This window comes from Cydia strobilella, chromosome 15 (genome assembly GCF_947568885.1).
Source record: "Cydia strobilella chromosome 15, ilCydStro3.1, whole genome shotgun sequence".
Lineage (NCBI taxonomy): Eukaryota > Metazoa > Arthropoda > Insecta > Lepidoptera > Tortricidae > Cydia > Cydia strobilella.
Genome location: NC_086055.1, coordinates 13138661 through 13162271, shown reverse-complemented (window position 1 = coordinate 13162271; position 23611 = coordinate 13138661). Strand labels below are relative to the sequence as shown.

At 36.9% G+C, this 23611-nt stretch overlaps 1 protein-coding gene and 1 long non-coding RNA gene across 5 annotated transcripts in view; both read right to left on the bottom strand.

Annotated features, from left to right (window-relative positions):
* The window catches only part of LOC134747597 (uncharacterized), a 298158-nt gene that overhangs the window by 43162 nt on the left and 231385 nt on the right, over positions 1-23611 (bottom strand). The window lies entirely within an intron of this gene.
* The window catches only part of LOC134747569 (fasciclin-2), a 406372-nt gene that overhangs the window by 238128 nt on the left and 144633 nt on the right, over positions 1-23611 (bottom strand). For 3 of the 4 annotated variants that reach the window (XM_063682151.1, XM_063682153.1, XM_063682154.1), the window contains one exon: positions 19709-23189. In XM_063682151.1, coding sequence (XP_063538221.1) covers positions 23060-23189 — 130 coding nt within the window. In that variant the 3' untranslated portion in view covers positions 19709-23059. Of the gene's footprint in view, positions 1-19708; positions 23190-23611 lie in introns of those variants that run through there. The other variant, XR_010128344.1, reaches the window with a different exon arrangement.

Here is a 23611-nt window from a genome sequence, read left to right as displayed (position 1 = left end):
TAATATGTTTGATTTATTAATGGAAAATATAGTACTCGAATCAAAAATATCAGTTAACTACGGAAAGTCCATTATTTGATTTTGATTATTGTTAAACTCTTGTGTGAGAGCTAATGTGAAAAAATTAGTAGCAATACCATTAGTAGGTACGATAGTGCGATAGATAGGAACAAGCGGGTCAATGTACGGAATACTTCATGGTTAGTGTCCATACTTTAAAAGCGTTACGAACGTCAAATTCCTTTAAAATAAGTTTTTGGCAAAAATTTCATTTTTGGTGCAGGCTTTTATCGCTGACTGTAATAATAATAATAATATATTCTTTATTGTGCATAGTTAAAACAAATTTAGATACATTATAATTAACATAGCGAACTAAGCAACAACAGGCGGTCTTATCGCTAAAAAGCGATCTCTTACAGACAACCTTCAGGTAGTAGAATTTACCGTATGGAAGAAATAAATGGGTAGAAAAATAAACGGATAACAAGAGTAGGAGAATTTTTTAAATGAAATCAGCACAGATAAATATATAACAATATACATACATAAATAGTTAGGTACATACATATTAAAGATCATACTAATAAATATTAAAAATAAATACATATATAAATATCTATACATATACATACATATATAATATAGCAGAGATAGTAATCGAATGGTTAACAAGCTTAAGGAAGTGACAGATAGTGCATTTTAAGTTGAGCCTTAAAAATAGGAAGCGATTTAGCATGTCTTAGATCAGACGGCAGAGCATTCCACAACCGAATCGCTTGGAAGGTGAAAGAATCCTTATAGAATTTAGAAGAAGTAGTAATTTGGGCAAGCAGATAATTCTTGGAGCATCTTAAAGAAGAAAGGTATTTGAAGTGCTCTTTTAGGTACAGGGGGGTAGTGGGGTTGAAGAGTATACCATACAGGAGGGCTAGAATGTGAGAATTGCGTCGCAAACGTATGGGAAGCCACTTGAGCTGCGAACGGTAATAGGAAACATGATCATATTTTCGCAGGCCATAAATGAAACGGATGCATAAATTTTGAAGACGTTCAAGTTTATTAAGTTGTTCTTCACAAAGATCGAGATAGCTGATGTCCGCATAATCTAAAATGGGAAGGAGCAAAGCTTGAGCTAGCGCAATTTTGGTTGAGAGTGGTAAAAAGTTACGAAGCCGCCGTAGAGATCCTACAGCAGCAAACATTTTCCTACTAACCTCATTGATCTGAGGGATCCAAGACAGAGTACGGTCCATAATTATGCCTAAATTTTTGACTTGACTTGAATAGGGAATCTCTATGCCGTTAAAAAATATTTTAGGTATGTTGGAAAAATCTATTCGGGAAATTAATTTAGAACTACCTGTAATGATAGCCTGCGTTTTAGATGGATTAACGTTAAGTCCATAACGATGACTCCAATCTAAGATCGATTCTAAATCATTATTCGTAGTATTAATAACTTGTGGCAAATCGTCAAGCACACCCTGCGAATAAATTTGTAGATCGTCAGCATACAAATGGTAAGAAGAGACAATATTCCTAGTAATAGAATTAATAAACACTGAAAAGAGAAGTGGGGATAGGACGCCACCCTGCGGAACGCCGGCAAGAGTGCTACACCATGAGGAATGAGAACCTTCTACCTTAATTCTTTGCCGACGGCCAACAAGGTAGCTTCTAAACCAATTGAGAACCGGAGGAGATATATTAAGTAAACACAATATTGCAACTAAAATGTCAAAATCGACGGTATTAAAGGCGTTACTGAAATCTAACAATGTTAACACTGTCACCATCCTTTTGTCCATCCCCGCTCGGATGTCATCAGTAATTTTAATAAGTGATGTGGTCGTACTATGACCGGAGCGGAAACCAGATTGGAAAGGGTTCATGAGATTATTTCTATTTAAATAAGAAGTCAGCTGTTGATGGACTAAGCGCTCAAGAACCTTGGAAAGAAAGGGAAGAATAGAAATAGGACGGTAGTCAGAAAAGGATGAAGGTTTGGACTTTTTGGGTAAAGGAATTATATATGCTTCCTTCCAAAGCGTTGGGAAAATACTAGTAGAAATTGAACTATTAAGGATGTGGGTAATGATAGGAACAAGGAGGTCAAGGAGCGGGAGGATCATATTACGGCTCACATTGTCAACGCCAACAGCATTGGAGGATATCGATAGTATGTTCTTCCTAACATCACATTCCGAGAAATCAGTAAAAGAAAATTGAGAAGAGGTAGAAGCAGTGAAGTTAGAAAGAAGGTTTAGAGTCTGAGTCTTGACTGGCCCACTGAAGGTGGCAGAAGCGGAGAAATGTTGGTTCAGTAGATCAAGGTCTACATCATTAGTAGCGGATTGCTGAGATTTCCCTACTCCTAAAGTCCTAAGAAACTTCCAAGTCTTAGAAGGTTCGCCATTTTCGATAGAACAATGAATGTGACGTCTTTGGGCGTCACGACATACTGTGCTACATCGATTACGCAACGTATGGTATTTGTCCTTGTTCCTGTCTGACGGGTTTATCCTATATTTTGCTTTAGCTAGATTTTTCTTAGCAATCAAAGATCGTATGCTGTCGGTCAGCCAGGGAGCCGGGAGATGCTTAATCTTAACGGGGCGTATTGGTGCATGAATATCATAAAGCTGTGATAAAAGAGAATTAAACAAAAGGAGCTTATCATTAATGTCACTAGCCTCAAATATCACACTCCAATCAATCTGAAGAGCATCATCACACAATCTTTCAACACTCATTCTACCAAAACTGCGCTGCAACAGGATTCTAGGCTTAGGTTTTGGCGGCCGAATTTTATAGGACAAGAGAAGCAAATCGTGGTAAGAGAATTCCACCGCCGGGTATTGCTCGTATTTAACAACATGGCTTGGAGAGGAAACAAGAGTGAGATCCAGTAAAGAAGGAGAACAGTTAGGAAAGTGGTGAGTAGGCCCAGAAGGAAGGATGGCTAGGTCGCAAGCGCGTGCTAAGGAATTCAATGAATTAGATCGGAAATCATTTTTTAACAAACAGGTGTTAAAATCGCCCATAATGATATGGTGATTGAATGAAGGCTTAAGGTCTTCGAGAAGTTTCTCAAGTGAAGAAAAGTAATTTATATGCATAGAAGGTGAATAAAAAACACCTAGAAGAACCTTTGTGTGGGATAAGGAAATATCAAGAAATAAATACTCGGCTTCGTTGGAACAAGGGGGTGACATACTAATGATAGAAAAAGGAATGTGAGATCGAAGATAGATGGCAACCCCACCACCGCCTCTACCAGAGCGGTCGTTCCGCACCAACTGAAATCCTGGCAAGGAATACGAGGTGGTCGGTAAACATGGTTTGAGCCATGACTCAGAAACAAGAATGGCATGTAAGTTATTTAAATCTAGAGTTAATAAAAGGTCATTATAATGGGCGGGAATACTCTGGGCGTTGATATGTACAACATTAAAGTTTTTAGGCACGTTATTTAGTTGTCCGTCAAGTATGTCATGAAGGGAGGGAGGGAGACTGTGAAAGCTGTCGTCGTCGCTGCCGGACGAAAATGAAATATACTCATCACTACTATCACTGTCGCAAGCTGAACTGCATAGTGTCATAAAAATAAATAGTAAAAAATAATATGTATATAATTATAATATAAAATGATAAAATACGGCTAAATAACATTCTACTACCCGCCAGCAGTACATACATTTACATTATAAGATTTACTAAAAGATTCCAACACAATGTAATACAATAAGATGACAACGGAAACGATCTAAATAAAAAAGAAACGTTATTAGTAACGAAACGTTACTTTAAGCCCTGGCAACATTATAAAACTTAATTAAAAAGAAACGTCAGTACTGTCGGTCTGTCACTGTCAAGTGTCAGGTCAAGTTCAAACAACAAGATACCTTAGTTTAACAACATAAAATAAGTAATTACAATATTTAGATAAGAGGGTAAGAAACAAGCTACATTATACGACTAAGGATAAAAGTCACACTAAAATGAATCGTGGGAAGACTTGTCCAGGGTTACAAAATATGGAAGAAAGATGAAATACCATGACACGACTAAGTGCGTAACTTCGCTGCTTGCCTTCGGAGCCTTTTAGCTTCTTTGTCCGACTGGTTTGAAGAAGTCCCAGACTCCGCCGTAATAGCTGATCCGTCCACTTGGATTTTATTCACGTCCTGTACTTTTTTTCCGCAGGTAACTAATACTGATCGTGACAATTCTAAAAACCCCAAACACAATTAGGCTTCGTTGTTTTATCATAAAGTTCCTATGGGCACCTCCTGTCTTCATCATCAGATCAGCTCGATGGTACCATAATATTGCATTATCACCCGACTTACATATATGTGCAAATTTTTATCTTTATTGGAAGTCGGGAAGTGGGTCAAATTTGACTTCCAAGATTCGACCCGTACATACATACATAAGTACATTGCAAGTTGATAAAAAGCTTGTAAAAATATGACGGCCTATCACTTGAAGGGTTGTCTCTGCCAAGTCGATACAGAGATAGCTTAGTTCCGACTATCACTTACAAAAAAATACATACTATACGAATAATAGTCTATAGCTAAATCTATATAAATCTATTTCTGATATCTAAAAAACAACAAACTCTCCAAAAACTTGCCCCATTTTATCTAAACCGATCCGCCATTTCATTACAAAATTGGTACAAAAACAGGATTATACTTGAAGTCGCGCAAGATGTATGGAACGCGCGCTTGAACGCAACTCATGCTAGGAAGTCTAAATCAATAAAACATTGGTAACAATCTAACAATACCACATAATATTCAAAAGTCAATATAATTTTATACGACACTCAAATAAGTAAAGAAGTAAACTTTCTTGGCTGCTACCTAGTAAGAAATTTATTGTCCAATTTTGCGATTGGTTACCGCTACTGAGAAAATAAAGGCTTAAACTTTGTTCACGTGAAATGTGCCACGGCATTGTTAATTTATTATTGTCTTACTTGAATTGGCGGTGGAATAAACTAGATTGGAGAAAAGTAATTAGAGTATAGCACCCGCTTAACACATTGATTGCCGGGAACCCGCTCGGCGGGTTTTCTCTGTTCGTAGTCGCTTTCCTGTACAAAGCGGGAAAACGCCAGAATCGGCTACGAGCGTAGCGCTAAGAAAACGTCGGCAGTGATTGTGTTAATAGGATCACCGATTTAATACGATTTTTCGCAATAAACCATTTTACACTGCTTAATTTCTTAGAAATAAAGGTAAAAAGTGAACTCGCAACTTAGGATACCAGCCCATCGCTCTGCCAACTGAGCTACCGATACTTAACCGTTGATAGCGAATATTTCCACCATATCCTTAGTATGTACCTTAGCGAGGCATTTTCTAAGCATTGTAGTATCGTTTGCAGACGTTTTGGCTTAATACAAATACTATTAATTTATTTCATTACTTTTTTTTTATTACTTTTTACATCTGTTTTTAGTTATACAAAATAAATTAGCTGTTTAAATTTTATTGAACACGGGAAATTCACCTTGTTTATTTGTTATGGTGAGCTCCCGATATTTTAGCACTATATACAACTTCACAGAGTAACTGAACAAATAATCCGTTTTCAAAAGTATTTATTATAAATCGTAAATGTTACACTGATCCCTGCAACTCGTTTTATACATTTTTTTACGGTTATACCTACGCTTTCCCGATTAAGATTGGTTTTTGACGTGGTCGCCTCAGAATCGTCAAGCTGGTTTTATAATAAGGACGCGATTGGAGTAATATTTAAAGCGAGTTAAGCGAGTGGAGTAATATTTACCATTAGGCAAAGCAATGGGTACAACGATAAATTGATTGATGAGAATTAAATAGGACCGACAAGTCCAAAATGAAAGCAATTATTTGTGGGCGCAGTATACTGCCAAACCCCCTAACTGTAGTAGTAACGGCCGATGAAAAGGTAGTTTGAATTTGGAATTTGTTGCACCAGAATACGTTATACAATTGTATGATTTATCCAATGGCTGTTTATGTGGGGTGGAGTATCGCAATATGAGTTAAGGCGCCTGTTGACGAGTTGCGAAAACCTGCCCGTGCTACAATTAGAGTATTTGACTACTAGTCAAATCAGTTTCGAACTGTCAAAACGATTTTGCTACTAGAATTTATTTGAAGCACTAGCATGTGACGTCACAATCAAATTACCTACTCTTTATAGTTTTATACGGGTTTTAAGTTGGCAGTCACAAGCAAAGCAAGCTTATAGCTAGTAGGAATATGTTCGAAGTTAAGGTATTTATTTCCTGCGCCATACCTCAAATATTCCTTTAGTAAAATCCCACGTTTCCCAGTATCTCGTGTCACGTTGTTTGATTTTGAATCTGTATGTTGATTGATATCAGCGCCTCTGTGCGACGGTATTGGAGGAAGTTGGTACAGCTACAGTGCAAGTTTTGCTAGTTTGCAGCTTGTGTGCCGAACATATCACGCTATGCCAAAGATCACACTCCTACTAGATGGAGTGTAGACGATGACTCGCGGATATAGTATGAATTTTCTTAAATGATTTTTACACACACCCTAATCTGTTAAACAAAAGCCTTTGTTTCTTGTGTTCAGCGGTTAGTCGGTTACCAATGCTACCGCTACTGACTGAACTGGAACGAACTCGTTTAAAAAGAAATTTTACCGTCCTATTTATATGGTTCAAATATATGTAACAGCTGTTCGAGCGCAACCGATCGTCCTTCATCACCCATTCTCGTTATCTCATAATGAGCTGTTACATTAATTTGAACCTTAATACTATCACGATAGTTGTTTTTTAACGACATGGTTGCTTAGGCACGCGCTCGGCACGCGACTAAGGCGCCTCTCCATAAAAGAAACATTAGGCTTTTGTTTAACGGATTAGGGTCTGAGGCCTAAAAATCATTTGAGAAAATTCATACTATACCCAACATTGATTTCTGTATGTTGATTGATATCAGCGCCTCTGTGTGACGGTATTGTAGGAAGTTGTAGTGCAAATTTTGTAAGTTTGCAGCTTGTGTGTCGAACATATCACGCTATGCCAAAGATCACACTCCTGCTAGATGGAGTGTAGACGATAACTCGTACATTGATTTTTGTATGTTGATTGATATCAGCGCCTCTGTGCGACGGTATTTTAGGAAGTTGTAGTGTAAGTTTTGTTAGTTTGCAGATTGTGTGCAGAACAGATCAAGCTAAAGACATAGAGATAGGCATTTCTGGAATGTAAAATGTAACGTGACAGTCGAAGAAACAAATCGTTATACCACTTAAAAACTTAAAATTTAACTAACTGAAATAAACTAGTTTCAAGGCAGCGCCATCTCTCTCGCTAATAGGCATATCGTAATCCCATCAACTGAGTTGTATTCTACACCATTTTATACTAAAATAGCCCAGGTACACCCGTAAAGCTTCAAGCTTTTTTTTTGTTAAATGTTTTCAATTACACAAGTGGTCGTAATTGTAATTGCTTGTGAAAAAAAAAACCGGTCAAGTGCGAGTTCGTTTAACTCGCATACCAAGGGTTCCGTACTAACTTTAAATTTTTTCATGTACTCGTAACTATATTCACGAAAGACTACTAAGCTTAATTGTGTACAGCGCCATCTATTGGCAAATTGGCTAACTAATTTGCGCGACATGTATGTAGGCCAAAGCGGTACAGACACGGTAGCCCCCACCCGCACAAAAGAAACAATGGCTTAATTTTGTTTAACATATTATGGTCTTAGGCGTAAAAATCATTTGAGAAGATTCATACAAATAAGCATTTCTATTTATATTTGAACACTTCATATAAATGAGTCTGTAGGCGGTAGTCTGTGTTGTGCACCCTTCAGGTAGTTCTCCAGTATAATGTGAAAGCGAAACACGTAACAAAAGTGCGTAGTCAGGGGTCGCTCGTAACTGGTCAGCTATTGCGTTCGATTCGTTATTGGTCGGCAAACAATTTAAGTAATGATGGATGCAGAACTTGTTCGAGGTTGTTTTCTCCTACAATTTTAATGACCGAGCAAAAGCGAAGGTCTCCGTTTCAGCTGGGGTAAAAATTGTCTTGTATGATGTTCTCTTTTACTCGTACAGGTCACATTTTTCTAGCAATTCTCGTGAAACTTGCTAAGCAGTGAGCAGATATAGAATTTTTGACATTTTTCGAAATGCCATGGGGTTTCGCGAGCTCTACAACTCACATAGCCACTAGTAGGTAGTAAAGTAGGTAGCTTTTTGATGTGCGATACGAGGTACAAATGGTACAATACCTAATACATATACCGCAGCAGTTCAACAATTATGAAACGAATTATATATTTCCGAGGACCATCCAATTCAACATCCAAATCATGAATTAGAAGAAATAGAAATTAATGTTCTGAAAAATAAAATAAACAAAAAATATTTTATTTAAATTTAACAAATAAAAAATATAAAATAGAAATTTAAATTATTTCAAAAAGAATTTAAGTTCTTTACGGTATATTTTAGTGTATGATGCACAATAATTTTTGAGGTTTTTAAATTACAGGCGCAAGAATTTACGAAATTTAATCAAAACTAATAACGCAAAACAAAAATATCAGTAAAAGTCAAACTAATGTTAGGTACTTACTTATTTCTTTGTAAGGCGCGTAAAATACTAACTATTTTTGATCAGTGATCCAAAAATAATCTTGGCCTCCGAAACCAGAGCGTGCCAATCCTGCGCAACTTCCTGCCAGTTACTGACGCTAAGCTGAAGCAGATCCGTCGTCACACTGTCTTCCCAGCGATACCTGGGCCGACCCAACGGACGACAACCGGACCAACCGGACCGGACCGGACCGGTTGGACCAGATAAAGTGTTGGTGTGTCCAAAATACCCACGCTTTTATTTTCTTGACAATAAAGCTGTCTTCATATCATTTTCACCACCATGGGCTCAATGCTCACTTCTACTGTTATTCCTATCCCAAAAAGAAGAGTGGGCAACAAGTATGTAGTCGCCATCACATATATCGGAGGCCAAGGTGCTCAAAAATATGTGAATATGCTCTTTAACGTCTTAAAGAGGCTGTTCAGATATTTGTGAACACATTGGTCGCTCCGATATATCTGATGACGACTGTACCAACACTGAAATCAAAATACCTATACAACAAGTGCAGTCTTCTTATAAAATTGTTCCCCATAAACTAAATAATAATACGTTACAAAAAGTTTAATCTGTATTGAGTGATGGCGGGCCACTGGCAGGCACACGCCGTATCGACGTTACACAGAGTTAATTAAATAGGGTAGTTCTTAGTAGTTACCCAACAGCTGCTAAATATCAACGAACTATAGTTAGAATAGATATAGTCAGTCAATATTTTGTTTTTAGGGTTCCTTACCTAAAGACATTCAGTCGAACTTAAGGCGGTTCCCTGAGCCAGAAGGCGAAAAATTTCCTTATATGATCATGTTTTTCTAAGAGGCGTTGATATTCGTAGACGTGGAAAAAATATATGTAGTTCTTGACTATATTATCTTTAACAACATAGCTTCCGATACCCGAATTATGATACTTCGCTCGATACAATTAATTCCCAAAGTACCATCTAACTCGGACTTTTAATCCTACTTTACTCGGTTATTTATTATGTGATACTACACAAAAAAGAAGAAAAAACAATCTTGACTTAAATAGTAATTTCATAGCTTTCGAATTTCGATATTCTAAGGTAAGGTAACGTTTTTAAAATAAATAAAAATCGACATAATTCGATCAAAATTGACACTTGACGCGTATGATCTTTCCCGTACTTTCTTGCGAAATGTGACAGTGACAGCGGCAAACCGATGGAACGGCCTTAAACATAAAAATTGTAAATATGGTGTAAGTAATAGGTACTGTTACGGAACCCCCAGGGCGCAGGTCCGACTTGGCCGATTTTTAAGGTTCCGTAACCAAAATAGTTTGTACGTATCACAGCTATTTATTATGAAATTCGAAGGATTAAATACCATTTAAATTGTATGTACAGGGTGTACGCGCAGTGCGAGCGAGACGCCGGGGACTGTTTTAGTTTCGTGAGTATTGCTGATGCTATTAGAGTTTAACAAACTCGCACTTGACTGGTTTATTTTTGTAATCAGTATCACGTAATGAAGACAAATGAAAATTGCCAGTTATTACAGCATTTTCCTTCAAATCCGCCGGGAATAATGGCAGCTATTTTTAAAAAGTTCCAGCGAGCATTATTCTTCGTTCGCATTATCGTTAAGTTCGCACTAGAAGAGTGATAGCTTCAGAACTTGGCCGCGCTCATAGATCTCAACCCACTACATAGTAACTATTTTGTAGAAAAGTTTCTATTTAAGTTGAACTCGGAGTTTGGTTCTGACCGCGGCCGGGGTCGGTTGTGTTCCGGGAGCCCTTTACAATGGCATTCGCAATTGCATCTTGTCGCCAGATGTTGACCGGACCGTGATAGTTTTTACCGACGCGAGCATCTAGATAGATATGCAGTTAACGTTTTTCTAGAATATCTGCTTATCTCGAAAAACGTGGGTTGGTTGTATGTGAAAGTGAAACAGTGAGTGGCAATGTTAACAGTGCAATTTACCGGTGAGATTTTTCCATTTCACGTCTTTTAAATAACGGTCCGTTCTTAACAGTGTTTGTAGGTACAACTACATTAGGTATTGTTGGGGTTAAGTTAGTTTAAAAGCAAACGACTTATTAGGCTACAAATTGTACGCCTGAGCCTTCCTCGGGAGTAGGCCTGTCGCATGGGGGTCCGCTCGGTGGTTTTTAGGGTTCCGTGCCCAAGGGGTGGAAGCGGGGCCCTGTTGCTGGGACTCCGCTGTCCGTCTGTCTGTCGCCGGCCTGTGTCTCGTGAACCGTGATGGCTGGACGGTTGAAGTTTTCACGGATGATGTGTTTCTGTTGCCGCTGCAACAGCAGATGCTGAGGAGTGCGGAGCCCTCGGTGGGCGGGTCCGGCTCGCACTTGTCCGGTGTTTTGAGTTTATCCCGAACGTGCAAGCCGACGGACGCGGGGGAGGGGGCTCAACGAACAAAGAACTTAACGAAACCATCGTATTATTACTGACTGCGAGTGGTCAACGTTACGCTTCAAAATTCCTTTTGCATTGTCTACACGATTTCCTGCATGTGCAGTCAGTGCTACAACATGTGCAGTGACAAAAAAAGGGTATCGCCACTTCACTACGCGGAATTAGAGGACTCTACCACTCAAAATTGATAGCTATGCAATTCAAGTAAGGTGCTATTTGTGTGTTTTTTTGTGGTGCTATTTGTGTATGAATTGTTTAAATGAGTGTTGTTTAAGTGACAACGTGCCGTCCTCTTGTGCTCGAAGTATGGGCATTTTGGTAGACTTAGTTTTTTATAATATAGGAGGCAAGCGAGCGGGGAGAATCGTATGATTGGGAATTGATGTCACAACGGCAAAACAATAAACAAGAGGATAAAATGCTACCTAGGACATCCTAAGACGCCCAAAACCTCATCTCTTCGAAGCCGCATAAAATATAGCTACAGAGCTCCATCCCGGAATCCACATTGAGGAGAAACTCGCTGAAACCCGTCTAAGCGAGGATCATATGACCAGAAAGGTCCTCAGTATAAACACCGGTCCGAAGAATCCCGGTAGACCCCTTCAAACTTGGATGTCTGTCATCAACAATGACCTAAAGAAAGCCCAAATCAACGACACGACGACCCAGAACCGAAGAGTGTGGCGAAGATTGACGAGGAGAGCCGACCCCAAATGAAATGGGACGTGGCTAGGCAAAGAGAGAGAGCTCCATCCCGGAATCCCTCTGAGTGGCTCAAATGGCAGACGATAAAGGCGAATTCATCAAAGCAGCAAGAGAAATATATCAACTGGACGATACCGACAGCGAATCAGACGAAGAAGAACCAACACCTCGAATCGACGAGCAAACGGCATCTCAAGATGATATTGGCCTCGCTTGGCACAAGATGTTACGAAGACCGAAACAAAAACGACGAGAAGCATATCACCAACGCTCTCCCTCGACGACATAACCTACCCCACCTACCTTCCAATATTGGCTTAAGGCTGCATAGCCGGCTGATTATAACTATCCCTTTCCCATCCCAGAGCGTGTCACTCCCCATAAAATTACGTCCCCTGGTATGCCGGCTAGTCCGGAGCAGGCATGTTCCTGGCTGGGTGTGGCGTCTCTTGTCTTGTCTTGTCTTGTAAGTTTCTATTTAAGTTGAACTCGTAGACTTATATGTACTTACATAAGTAGGTAAAGAAAAGAAAAGAAAACTTACCTACTGTAACCCGCCCCGCCCGAGCTGTTTATGTTTTGTAAAATAGATACTTATTACGGAGACTGCTTAACATCAGGCGGGCCGTATGCTTGTTTGCCACCGTTTAAAAAAAGATATTTATTTATACACGTATAACTGTCAAATCCTACATTCCTAAACCTACTACCGAAGCTAAACATGTACCTAAAATCAGTAGGTATGCTAAGAGATACGGGCTTAGAAGTGGCTTCAATATTTGCTAGTAGCTTGGTTGTCAACTGAAGATATCAGATTGACCACGAGGACATTTTAAACAGTCTAGCGGTAAGAGACTAACTTACCCGCAGTTCACGGGGTAAATTTTATCGCGCTCCCCAGCGATGGGGTTGGCTGGCACTTTGATGGATAACATCGGCGGGGTGTCAATAGGCGAACTAAATTGATAGAGCACGTATGAGCATAAGCTAATTGAGGCCTACGTGATCGGAAAGTGCCGTGGGGACAGTTCTGCTGGTTAGGTATATGCACAATATGCACTGACTGTGGCACTGTTTAATGTAACTGTTGAAGTGTGTTGAAAACACTGCTTAACGCTTTCGTGTTAAAGTTAAGTTTAGATTGAAAGCCGGTTTTGAATAGGATGACACATTCATTTGTGGTGCTTCTTGACATCACTACATAGTATAAAACAGACGCTTCCTGCTGTCTGTCTGTCCCTATGTATGCTTAGATCTTTAAAACTACGCAACGGATTTTGATGTGGTTTTTTTGAACAGATAGAGTGATTCAAGAGGAAGGTTTAAATGTATAATACATTGTACCCGTGCGGAGCCGGGGCGGATCACTAGTCTTTAATATATTTAGAATCTAGAATATAATATTTTCTGCATTTAGACAAACGCGTATAGTACGCGTCGGTGCACGTATTATGCGAGGTTTTAATTTAGGTAATTGCAAATTTAGAAACAAACGTCGGTACCGTAAGTCCGTAACCCGTAACGCTTCTCTTTTAATAAGTAGGTACCTCTAAAAAGGCTAGGAAGCGAATTAAACCTATATCTTATGTTTTGATATTTTATTTTTTAAACTGACGACACATTTGCTGAAGACTGCACCAAATCAAGACGACTAAGGGCTAGGGGCTGAGACCTTTCTTATACATAATAACGCACTACTTAATTAAAAAGCTTAAACCACATCAATGTGATAGCCACCTAAACTACAAAGATGCGTGAGTGACCTCTTCGCGATTCGCATCTACCACCCTTGTAAACTTCTGTGCATTAATCATACGTATTTGTGTGTCTAGTGATGATGACAATCGTTTGCAGAAACCAAACGCTATTGTCTCTCTATCATTCTTTTATATTAGTATGATAGAGACAGATAGCGTTTCGTTTCGTTTCTCTGCAACCGATTGTCATCTGGGCTAAGCCCCTTGTTGCTGACTATATAAAAATATTCCAATCCACTCATACAACGATAATGTAAAACTCGCAACCGAAATGCAAACGTTAACTTTGCAAATTACATACAAATAGGGATGTTGACTATAGAACTGTTTTCATTTTATAGATAGACACGTAATTATTGCAAAAAAAAATATGTTAATTTTTAATAAAAAAAGTTTAGTGTTTAAATTTCGGACAAAAATGCTCCAAGCTGTCACGTGATCTGAATGACGTAACGATGTGATAAACAAACAACTGTCGGTGCCAGAGGACCACGGTTTGACAACTTGTCTGTGCGTGTTTCTCACGCCGTGACTTCACGCGCTCCGATTTGCGTTTGCAGTCACGTGATGCTGGGCATCATTTTAAATACTGTTAATTATTTTTAATTAATTTATTACGCATATTTACACTTACAAAATATGATTTTCAGCATTCTAATATAATATTTAAACCTACCTCCAATACCTCCTCCTCCTTTTCCTTTTCTGTCTGCTCTCTTTTATTTTACCTGCTATGGTAAAAACATAAAATTTTATATATTCGCGATTCATGTCAACATCCCTATTAATTATACAAACAGTGCCATTTTCAGTAAAAACAACATCCGACCCATTTCATCGTGCTCTAGTTTCTGTAACGTGTTATAAGACTAATAATTAAATCATTCCCACTAACGTAAACTAGAACACCTTATCAAGAATGAAACTTGAAAGGGCCTAACCGATGCATATTTTGTATAAACATTTGTCATTTCATGTAAACAAGGTTGAGCACGAACCCTAATTAACATTACCTTTTGAATTTCATTTCGTATCTAACTAGTCCGACCGGGCCACCTTAGATTAAATATAATCATAGATACGTCATGTGTTTATCCTTTACTCTAAAACTATTAGATAACTTATATATCTCTAGCGTCTAATGATGGTCCCTAAGATGACAGTTCCTTCAAATCTCTGTTGGTTGGGCTTAGTAAAAAAAAATGAAGATGTATTTTTTAGGTACCGTATTTTAATTAAATGTTAAATTTTAAATGTTCTATTTCTAAATAAATGAATGTGCTTCCAGAAATTGTCTACAAACTTTTACGTGACAGCTACTCCTTATAAAAACCGGCCAAGTGCGAGTCGGACTAGCGTACGAAGCGTTCCGTACCATTATGCAAAAAATCACGTTTGATTTATGGGACCTTAATATTTATTTTATTCTGTTTTTAGTATTTGTTGGTATAGCGGCAACCGAAATACATCACGGTTCATGAGATACAGCCTGGTGACAGACGGCCAGACAGACAGACAGCGAAGTCTTAGTAATAGGGTCCCGTTTTTACCCCGTGGGTACGGAACCCTAAAATGAACTGCCATAGGAACCATCATTTGATGAGAGACGTATAAAATATCCTTTGAGATCGAGATTCTTGTCTAGGCACTGTGCACTATGTTTGAAGTTCAAAGAAAAAGTAGGTACTTAACCTCCGGCTTGCCACGCGAACATGTTTCAATATGTTACGCCACTGAAACTTGTTATAACTTTACTCACGCTGCAAAAAAAATGAACATTTTAAAACTTGCTCGAACAAGTTTAGAAGTTTTGGAACATTTTAGATTATGATTGTGATCATTTTTTAGTGATCTCCACCGTGTGGATCAGGACTCAGGAGGGAAGAAAATAAGTACATAGTTTTGTATACATTTTCTCTACATCACATAGGTAGTAAGTACTTATCTATACTTACACGTGTTTCTTCGTTTAGATAAATTACTGTCTACTCTGTGTTACGATGACAAAAGATATAGCCACTTAGTATATCATTAATAAAACGTGAATAAAACGATCATTATATATATAAGTAGGTAATAATAGGCCAGTAAATGAATGCCCAAAAAAGTTATAGAGGGAAATGCTTGGAACACAATTTTTTTTTGACTTCGTAGCTTTGTTTGGGCTAGTTAGAAGGTGAACATATCAAAAGTCCCCGGCCCTAATCCTGGTGCTGGGGGGGAGTGGGGTTTGAAGGTTAATTTTTTCGGTTTTTCGATTATATCTCGGAAACTATGCGTCAACAATTGTGTTCCTAACATTTCCCTGTATTGCTTGGCCTATAAGACAAAAACATGGTAGGTATACATGTACGCTGCCTAATCTAAATTATAGGTTTTTAATCTAAGTTACTACATTTTATTTTTCATACACCAGGGGTGGTACACTATAGTTAATCCGTATCATCTGTTACCCGGGTAATTATTTAAAAGGGAACAGTATGAACCGCACTTAAGCCCCAGCGCAGCGCGTGCGAGACCCTAATTGTTGCGTCCGATAACCAATATCGTGTGGGGTGACCTTATGGACATTTGTTGCGAAATTACAATCCTAGAAATTATAAGGTTGAACATACGACTAATATCATGATCACGGATTTAACTAATAATGTGATCATATATTTAACTAATAAACAGGTAGTCAGTATGATCGGATATCGTTTGTAAACTATAATTTGATTATTACCTAGTTTTTTATACTTAATTTAATTATATATTATGTATATGTATTTTGGACTGCTCGAATTTGTTTTCTTGTTTCCTCAACAATAGCACTTTCCTGTTTTTAGACATATGTAGTTATGAATATATTTTGCCTGACATATTCAAGATGATTTTACTACTTAATAAATGAATTACTAAGATTGTAAATATTAACCCCCTTATTCATAAAACTTTATATGGGCCTGATTTAGTTAAATTATGTTTTATCCCTTTCTTACAAATACATAAGTCAAAATGACAGATAAAGACAAACGAATCATAGCTAATTCGCGCCAGTATCGCATTAATGAATAACGCCATAAATAGGTAGAGTTAGATCAAGAAAAGTCTGCAGCGATTTTGATAACACACGCAGTGCAAGTGTTATTTATAAATAACTAATTAACCGTGTTCACTTATTTTTATTTCAAGAAAGTGATTATTTGTGTCTAAACTCGGTTATTTCAACTTGCTTGGCAAGATCTTACTCACGACATCGAGATTTGCAATAACAGGAACTCGCGACTTTCAATACAGATTGCAGTCCATATTGTCTTTGACATTTGTAGCTCCTAATAAAGTTCAAGGCACTATTTTGTTCCGTATATAGTCAGTAACATAAACCCTAAATAAATTTATTGTCAAAAAGTCTTACAAGCTTTTATTGTTAACTGTTATTTTCTTTCAACATGTGTAATAATGTCCTATAATATTTATTTATTATAACAGTCAACTACAATTCTGACAAACCCAAACGGATTGTGTTGTTTTATCACATACTTCCTGTGCCACCTCCGGTCTCCATTCTCCAATCAGCTCAATGTGGCTTTGGAGTGGCAGGTGTCCATAGGCTACGGTAACCGATTGACATTAAGCGGGCCGTATGCTTGTTTCCCTCTGTCGCGGTATAAAAAAGTAGAGAAAGCTACCTAATTTATTACCTTTATGAAAAATGCCCGAAGAATTCCTAAATTACAAATAACTAATATACCGGATGTTTTTTTTTTTCAATTTAGATTTGACCTTTATACCAAGACATTTTACTTGCTCTGGTGCCATTGTAAAGGACACGGGTGGTTCCCCGCCATATTATAAATTACATGCGGCGTGGGGTGTGTCATTGTTGCGTCCATTTCTCAAAACATAACCCTCACTAGTTTATAACCGCGTATAATAAGGTTGCCAGTATTTTAAACCCAATCCCTTTTCACTTACGACAGTTACGACTGACTGACACTGTAAGTACGAGTAGGAATGGTGTTTTCCCATTTGTCCCCGCTGGACACAGATAGAAATAGTGTGTTTTGGGAGCTAATAATAAAAAATAAAAATTAGGCGCCAGATTTGGCTGTAAAACTCGGAAGCACTATTTATTCTTATCCCCACCTTAGTCATTTATTTATTGATAACGTTAAAATACTGGTATATAAATATTTTAACTGTCGCAAAATGTATTAAACTGCATCGATTGACTGCACCCTGTGGCTTCGTGACGCATATAGCGGTAGTGGCGGAACACTCCATACATTTAAACGATGTTTTCTTTTGGGATTACTTTTTTGGATCACTTTATCAATGTCACAAAGTTGACATTACTGTTGATAAAATGATGATAAAAGCCCAACTTTTATTACAATTTTGTTATTTTTTTAAATCTTATAATTAATATGTGTTAGCATTCATGTACATAATTATTTTTTAGACGAATGAAATTGTAATAAAACTACTTACAAAAAGGTACTTTCATCTAGATATTTCCGTTTTTTTTAACTATTTAAGCGTTTTGGACTAAAGTTTCCAATCAAAAAATTGTAGCTAGTCGATTAAACCCAATTGGAAACGCCAATAAAATACCCTATTCATTTTGTAAGCTCCTAAATATTGTTACCACAGATGTACACGTATATCAGGATGTTATACAACATAACCTATTGTCATTGCTCTCGCGCATCTTCGACAAAAGCCAACATAATTAACTTCAAAACGACATTTTCGTTTTACAGATCATTCGAAAGTGTATCTTGTGTACATAACCCTATGGTTGAAATTACAATAAGCGTTACAAGTGGGTTAAGCTCGGCATTCTACCCCTCGATAATCAAAAAGTCCGTAAAAAATTACATTGTAATAAGGAAGGCGGTAAAAGAACCATTGGTCTCACTAACGAGTATAAATCATCATATTGTCGTATTTTCACCTTTAATAGCTGGTAATTTAAACATCAATGGAATAAATTAATATTAATGATCCTTAAAGTTTTATGGTCACCCTAGTTTAAAGGTGCGATATGGTGGAAATGGTGTAATTATTAAGTTTAACGAACTTGGCTAGTCAGGAGAGATATGAGCGAAACTCCAAAATAAATGATATTATAAAAGAAAGTTTGTAATGCTCGACTTGAAAGCTTTATAGGTATAGCCAACAGCAGTAGCGCCGCGGGTGGATTGTACAAAGTTATTTGCACAAACGCTTACTCCTTTATCAAGAAATTTGTTCCCAGAACAATTAGAAAACCTCGCCTAGCAACTTGCTCTGATGAAATTTAATCACCTGTATAATTTTGTATATAGATATAAACCCCAAGCACACTATTAAGACTGATATTTTCTGTCAGTATCAGTGGCAATAAAAAAAAACCTACATTTATACCTAGTCAGCATCAAATCAAGTCGCGCGGATGAACCAACGCGCCAAAGGTGCCATGCTGGATAACTTTTCCAAATAGAGATAAATCTCTAGAGTTCGGGTTCAAACCCAGGTAACAAAGTGACGTCAGCGACGTCATAATGACGTAATTATGGCGTCATAATGACGTCGCTGACGTCATAATGACGTATAAATGCTGTTAGGGAACGCTATTAGAGTAGATACTTTTGACGAGTTGATCAAAATCCGCTACTATTGATGCTGTATGTACCTACCTGGGAACTATTTTGTCTTAATTTATAGTTATAGAACTGATCGGAAATTTTACCCGAGTTCTAATTAAGCGTACCTACCAGGTAGGTACCTAATTTACTTGGGTTTGTTACTATCAATACAATTTGATACTAACAGCGTATCCACTACCTACTTCTTGAATAGCAAAAATTTTGTCCGCCAAAATTTAAGATCAGCCCTGTACGAGTATGTTTTGATGACACAATTTATATCTTAGTAGTCTGTCTGTAGTCTGTCAAAGGTTGAAAAAGAAAATTGCCCAAATTCAGAGGCCCCAACATTGTTTTTTTTTGCAGTTATGTGGATATGGCATAAAATTAATTGGCTTTATTGAAAAATGCTTAAAAATTAATTTCTTATGCCTTCGGTTTCGGTTAAGCATTGCGTAGGTATATTCTATTTCATTTTAATAGTTTTCAGCCGACTTTAACCTAACTCTTGAAATACTTGTCTGTGAAATTCTAGGATTAGTAATTTGATGGCAGAAATGAGACAATCATTAATTTTGAGACATTTATTTTTTATAAAAATGTGCTTCAGTAATATTCTTCACCGATATCCGTCAAGCCGACATACATACATCCATACAGACAGACATTACATGCGATAACGTATTCAAGCTTCGACATTATAGGTAATTAATATAATTTAAGTAGATAAGGTAAGGTGGGATAAGACTAACAGTTTATTTTTCTCGGAGGAAGACTAGTGGGTATGAGGTTTCCGTACAAGTAATAGTCTTAGAGCATTTTCACATTGTCCGATCCGATATCGGATGTCGGAAGGAAGTAAATTTGTGTTTCTCTGTATTTATATATGCATTTAATAAATCATTATTACTACAAAACGTTACATAACGCAAAAAAGGCGGACTTAATGCCAATTCCACTGTCCTGCAGCTGTTTTTGTCATAGGCGCCTTCCGATATCTGATATCGGAAAGGCGCTTCCGATAAATTCAGCCATGTCGGAGCCCCCGTCAGCTGCCGGACCGATATTTGTTTGTGTACGTAATGTGTAGGCATAATGTTTATTGTAGTGTGCGTGATCGCTAAAGAAGGCGCCCGGACGCGCCCCGGCGGTTTGAATACGGGGATGTAGGATCCTACATCCGATATTGCATCGGACAATGTGAAAACGCTCTTACAGTGTTGACTGATTTACGGTTAGTTTCACTAGACTTATGTATACGTCTAAATATCGGGAGCTCGAAAACAATACAAAAGGTAACCACGGTCCCTATCCCGGTCGATATAAGTTAAGTGACAGTCTTACCCCGGTTAAAGTCTTACCCCGCCTTAAGTTAATTCGATTTTACTTTCATTTGCAATTTTATGAACAACAATCTTGATAAAAAATAATATTATAAATCTGCTTTCAAACTACACGTAACTAACTAAAAATTAAACTCAATACAAATCCAGTTTTAAATTGAGAAAGAGGTATGAATCTAGTTTTTATTTTAATATTTATGATATAATTAATTCCGGTATTTACTTCAATGAAGATAATAAAGCTTTTACAGCAGATGTACTCGTTTTAACTTAATCAAAAAAATTCGTAGATTAAGTATTTTCCATACCTTGTCAGAATGCTTAAATTTTCTTTTGTGTATCAAAATGTTTACCTTCGAATTTTTTATTTCATTCTTAAGTAACAATTATGACTGAATAGTTTTTTTTACTGTTTGTTCCCGGTTCTCGACCACATGTCTTCTACTAACATTTATTTGTGAATTGCATTATGTTTATAAAATTAAACACAACATGACTTATAAAAGCTTACTCGTAGTATAAGCAAGTAGTTTTGCATAACATTGGGGCCACTAAATGCAAATACATGGCTCTAATTTGCATATTCAACTTTAAGTAGTTGTATTTACTATTTCATGACCCCAAATACCTAAATCTAAAAAATAAAACAATTAGAGATATAGATATAATATAACCTAGAAAATATTTACAGAACTTAACATTTATATATTTACAAAATCTAAAATAATAATAGCGGCTATATTTTCGTTAAGCTAAAACATTATTTGTGACATTTTTAACCAAAAGGTACCACATTGTTGCTTGTCAATAAGGTGGATTTCAAATTAAAGCTGTATGGAAATAGCGCCTTATTGACAACCGACAATAAGTACCCTTTTGATTGAAAATGGCACATTTTGTTAGAGGTATTTTTCGCTGACTATAATACCAAATCATGAGACTTCAAGGTACTCAGCATTATTTGATCATTCTTTAATGTTTTGCTAGCGGTACATTTTGGTCATAGCAAAGCACTAAAGGCATAAAAAAATTAATAAACATTATAAGATTAGAGAGACATACATGTATAACTGATAAATAATTAATTTTAATAGTAAATATTAGGTTACATAATTAGGTACTTTTGCATCCGTGATGTAAAAAATGAAAAGGTAAAAAAACTGGTTTCTAATTGTGTAGTAAAATCCTAATTAACTATTGTGTATGTACACTTAAATATAAAAATACCCTCATTTAAAAGTACATACTCTAGAAGGCACGTTTTGTACCTTAATAAACGGCTATAGTGTATAAAGATCGAAATTTTAATTCTAATCTTGAGAAATTCGCGTTCGGTGGATACAGATGCGTATAAAATGCGAAATATAAGCGATATGATGTAGATAGTACAGTGATAGGTAATAAATAATTATATCTAAGGACATAAAGCTGCTTACGTATGTACTTAATAATAAAGTAACAAATTCGTTTTGGCAGTTTCAAAATACTGGTCACGCTCATCACATCTACACAAGCTTTATTCTCACAGGTAATACGACAGATTCAGGAACTGCACACAATTCATTAATCTATTTATGTATATTCCAGATTCCAGGAGGGAAAAGGCCGAAAAGAGTCAACCGATGGTTCACTTTGTTATAACAAATAATAGGAATATATTCCTAAATATTAATTTGCTACTCACGTATGTTATTCTTATTCACTTCAATAAGAGTAGGTACTCAGTTACTAAGTGTCGCACGAAGCTAGAAGGCTATAATAATAAAATATTCCATAGCATCAGAACTAATCACAGTCAACTTTAGAGCTTGTCAACTTTTTCAACTCGACAGCACAAAAACATTGACATACCTATATATTATGTTTTAAATTTTGGGCATTTACCGCCATGCGAACATACATGGATAAAACAATTGTAAAAAAAGCAACTTTGTTAAAGTTGAGTCATACAGAAGACTGTGTATATAGCCTGACTAACCAATTTGATGATTTGAAGTGAAGCCAAACGTGTACAGTCCCACATTCGCGGAGATTATAAATAGAGCTTAACGTTATATAAAACTACATGAGATGTCTCCAATAAAGCCTAGAACGACATAAGTTTCAGCGTAAAACAAAAAGCATAGCTGCGCGTTTTCTAAAATAAATATTGATAACCTGTTTCTCACAGGTCGTGGTGATTACTTCTTTCAACTCAGAATCACTAGCATATTCAATTCTGATGATAAAAAAAATGTGCCAAAAATTTGTATGAAATTTTTACGTTCCACTACGTCACGCACATACAAGTGAAAAAATTGTTCACGCTAAAACGAGACGTAATGGAATGGACATTTTGGGACATCTTTTTTTAACAGTGGGATGGAGAATGCTGCCGATTCAGAGTAGAATGAGCCCAAGAATGTCCAGATTTGAAAGAATCAGATTTCAACATTTATTTAAGAAAACGCCCAGCTATAAAACGATATCTTTTGCCAACTCAAAGTCAAAGAGTCTTATTTTAATCTTATAGCTGTTTCTAAGCCAAATAAGTCGTTCTTGGCACAATACACGTATCCAATTTTTAAGTCAAATTGATTATACAGCGGAGTTTTTGCCAATGATTGTGCCTCCGCTTGTGGCATAAACTCGCCGACCATCAAATTCTACAGATGAGTTCCTCTTTAACGCATCTTCAGCAGTGTCTTTAAGGGGCTCCTTTTCATCTCTGTAAAAATATAAATTGTTAATATACTATCTAGCTTTCTAGCACGACATATTTTCTACGTGAGCCACTATATGGCGATTAGATTATTAAATTGAGTCCTTGTGCGTGGATAATCACGTATTTAATAGTGTAGTTGGCTAGGTTTTTCAATGCGTCCCTAATATACAAAAATAATATTATACTAGTAGGTACTTTACTTATTTACAAGCTGCAGAATAAATCAGGTTTTCAACAAGAATGAAACTGTATTACTCGTACTTAATCATTTTTATTGGACATGAAAAAAGGCGTCGCCTGTCGTTTTTTTGGCTTTATAGATATTTAAGTATGTTAGATGTTTCCAATACTTCTTTAATAGTAGCTTTTCGTACTTGTTTTGTACATTAAGTTTACTCTGAGCATAGAGTAACTTATACTAGAGC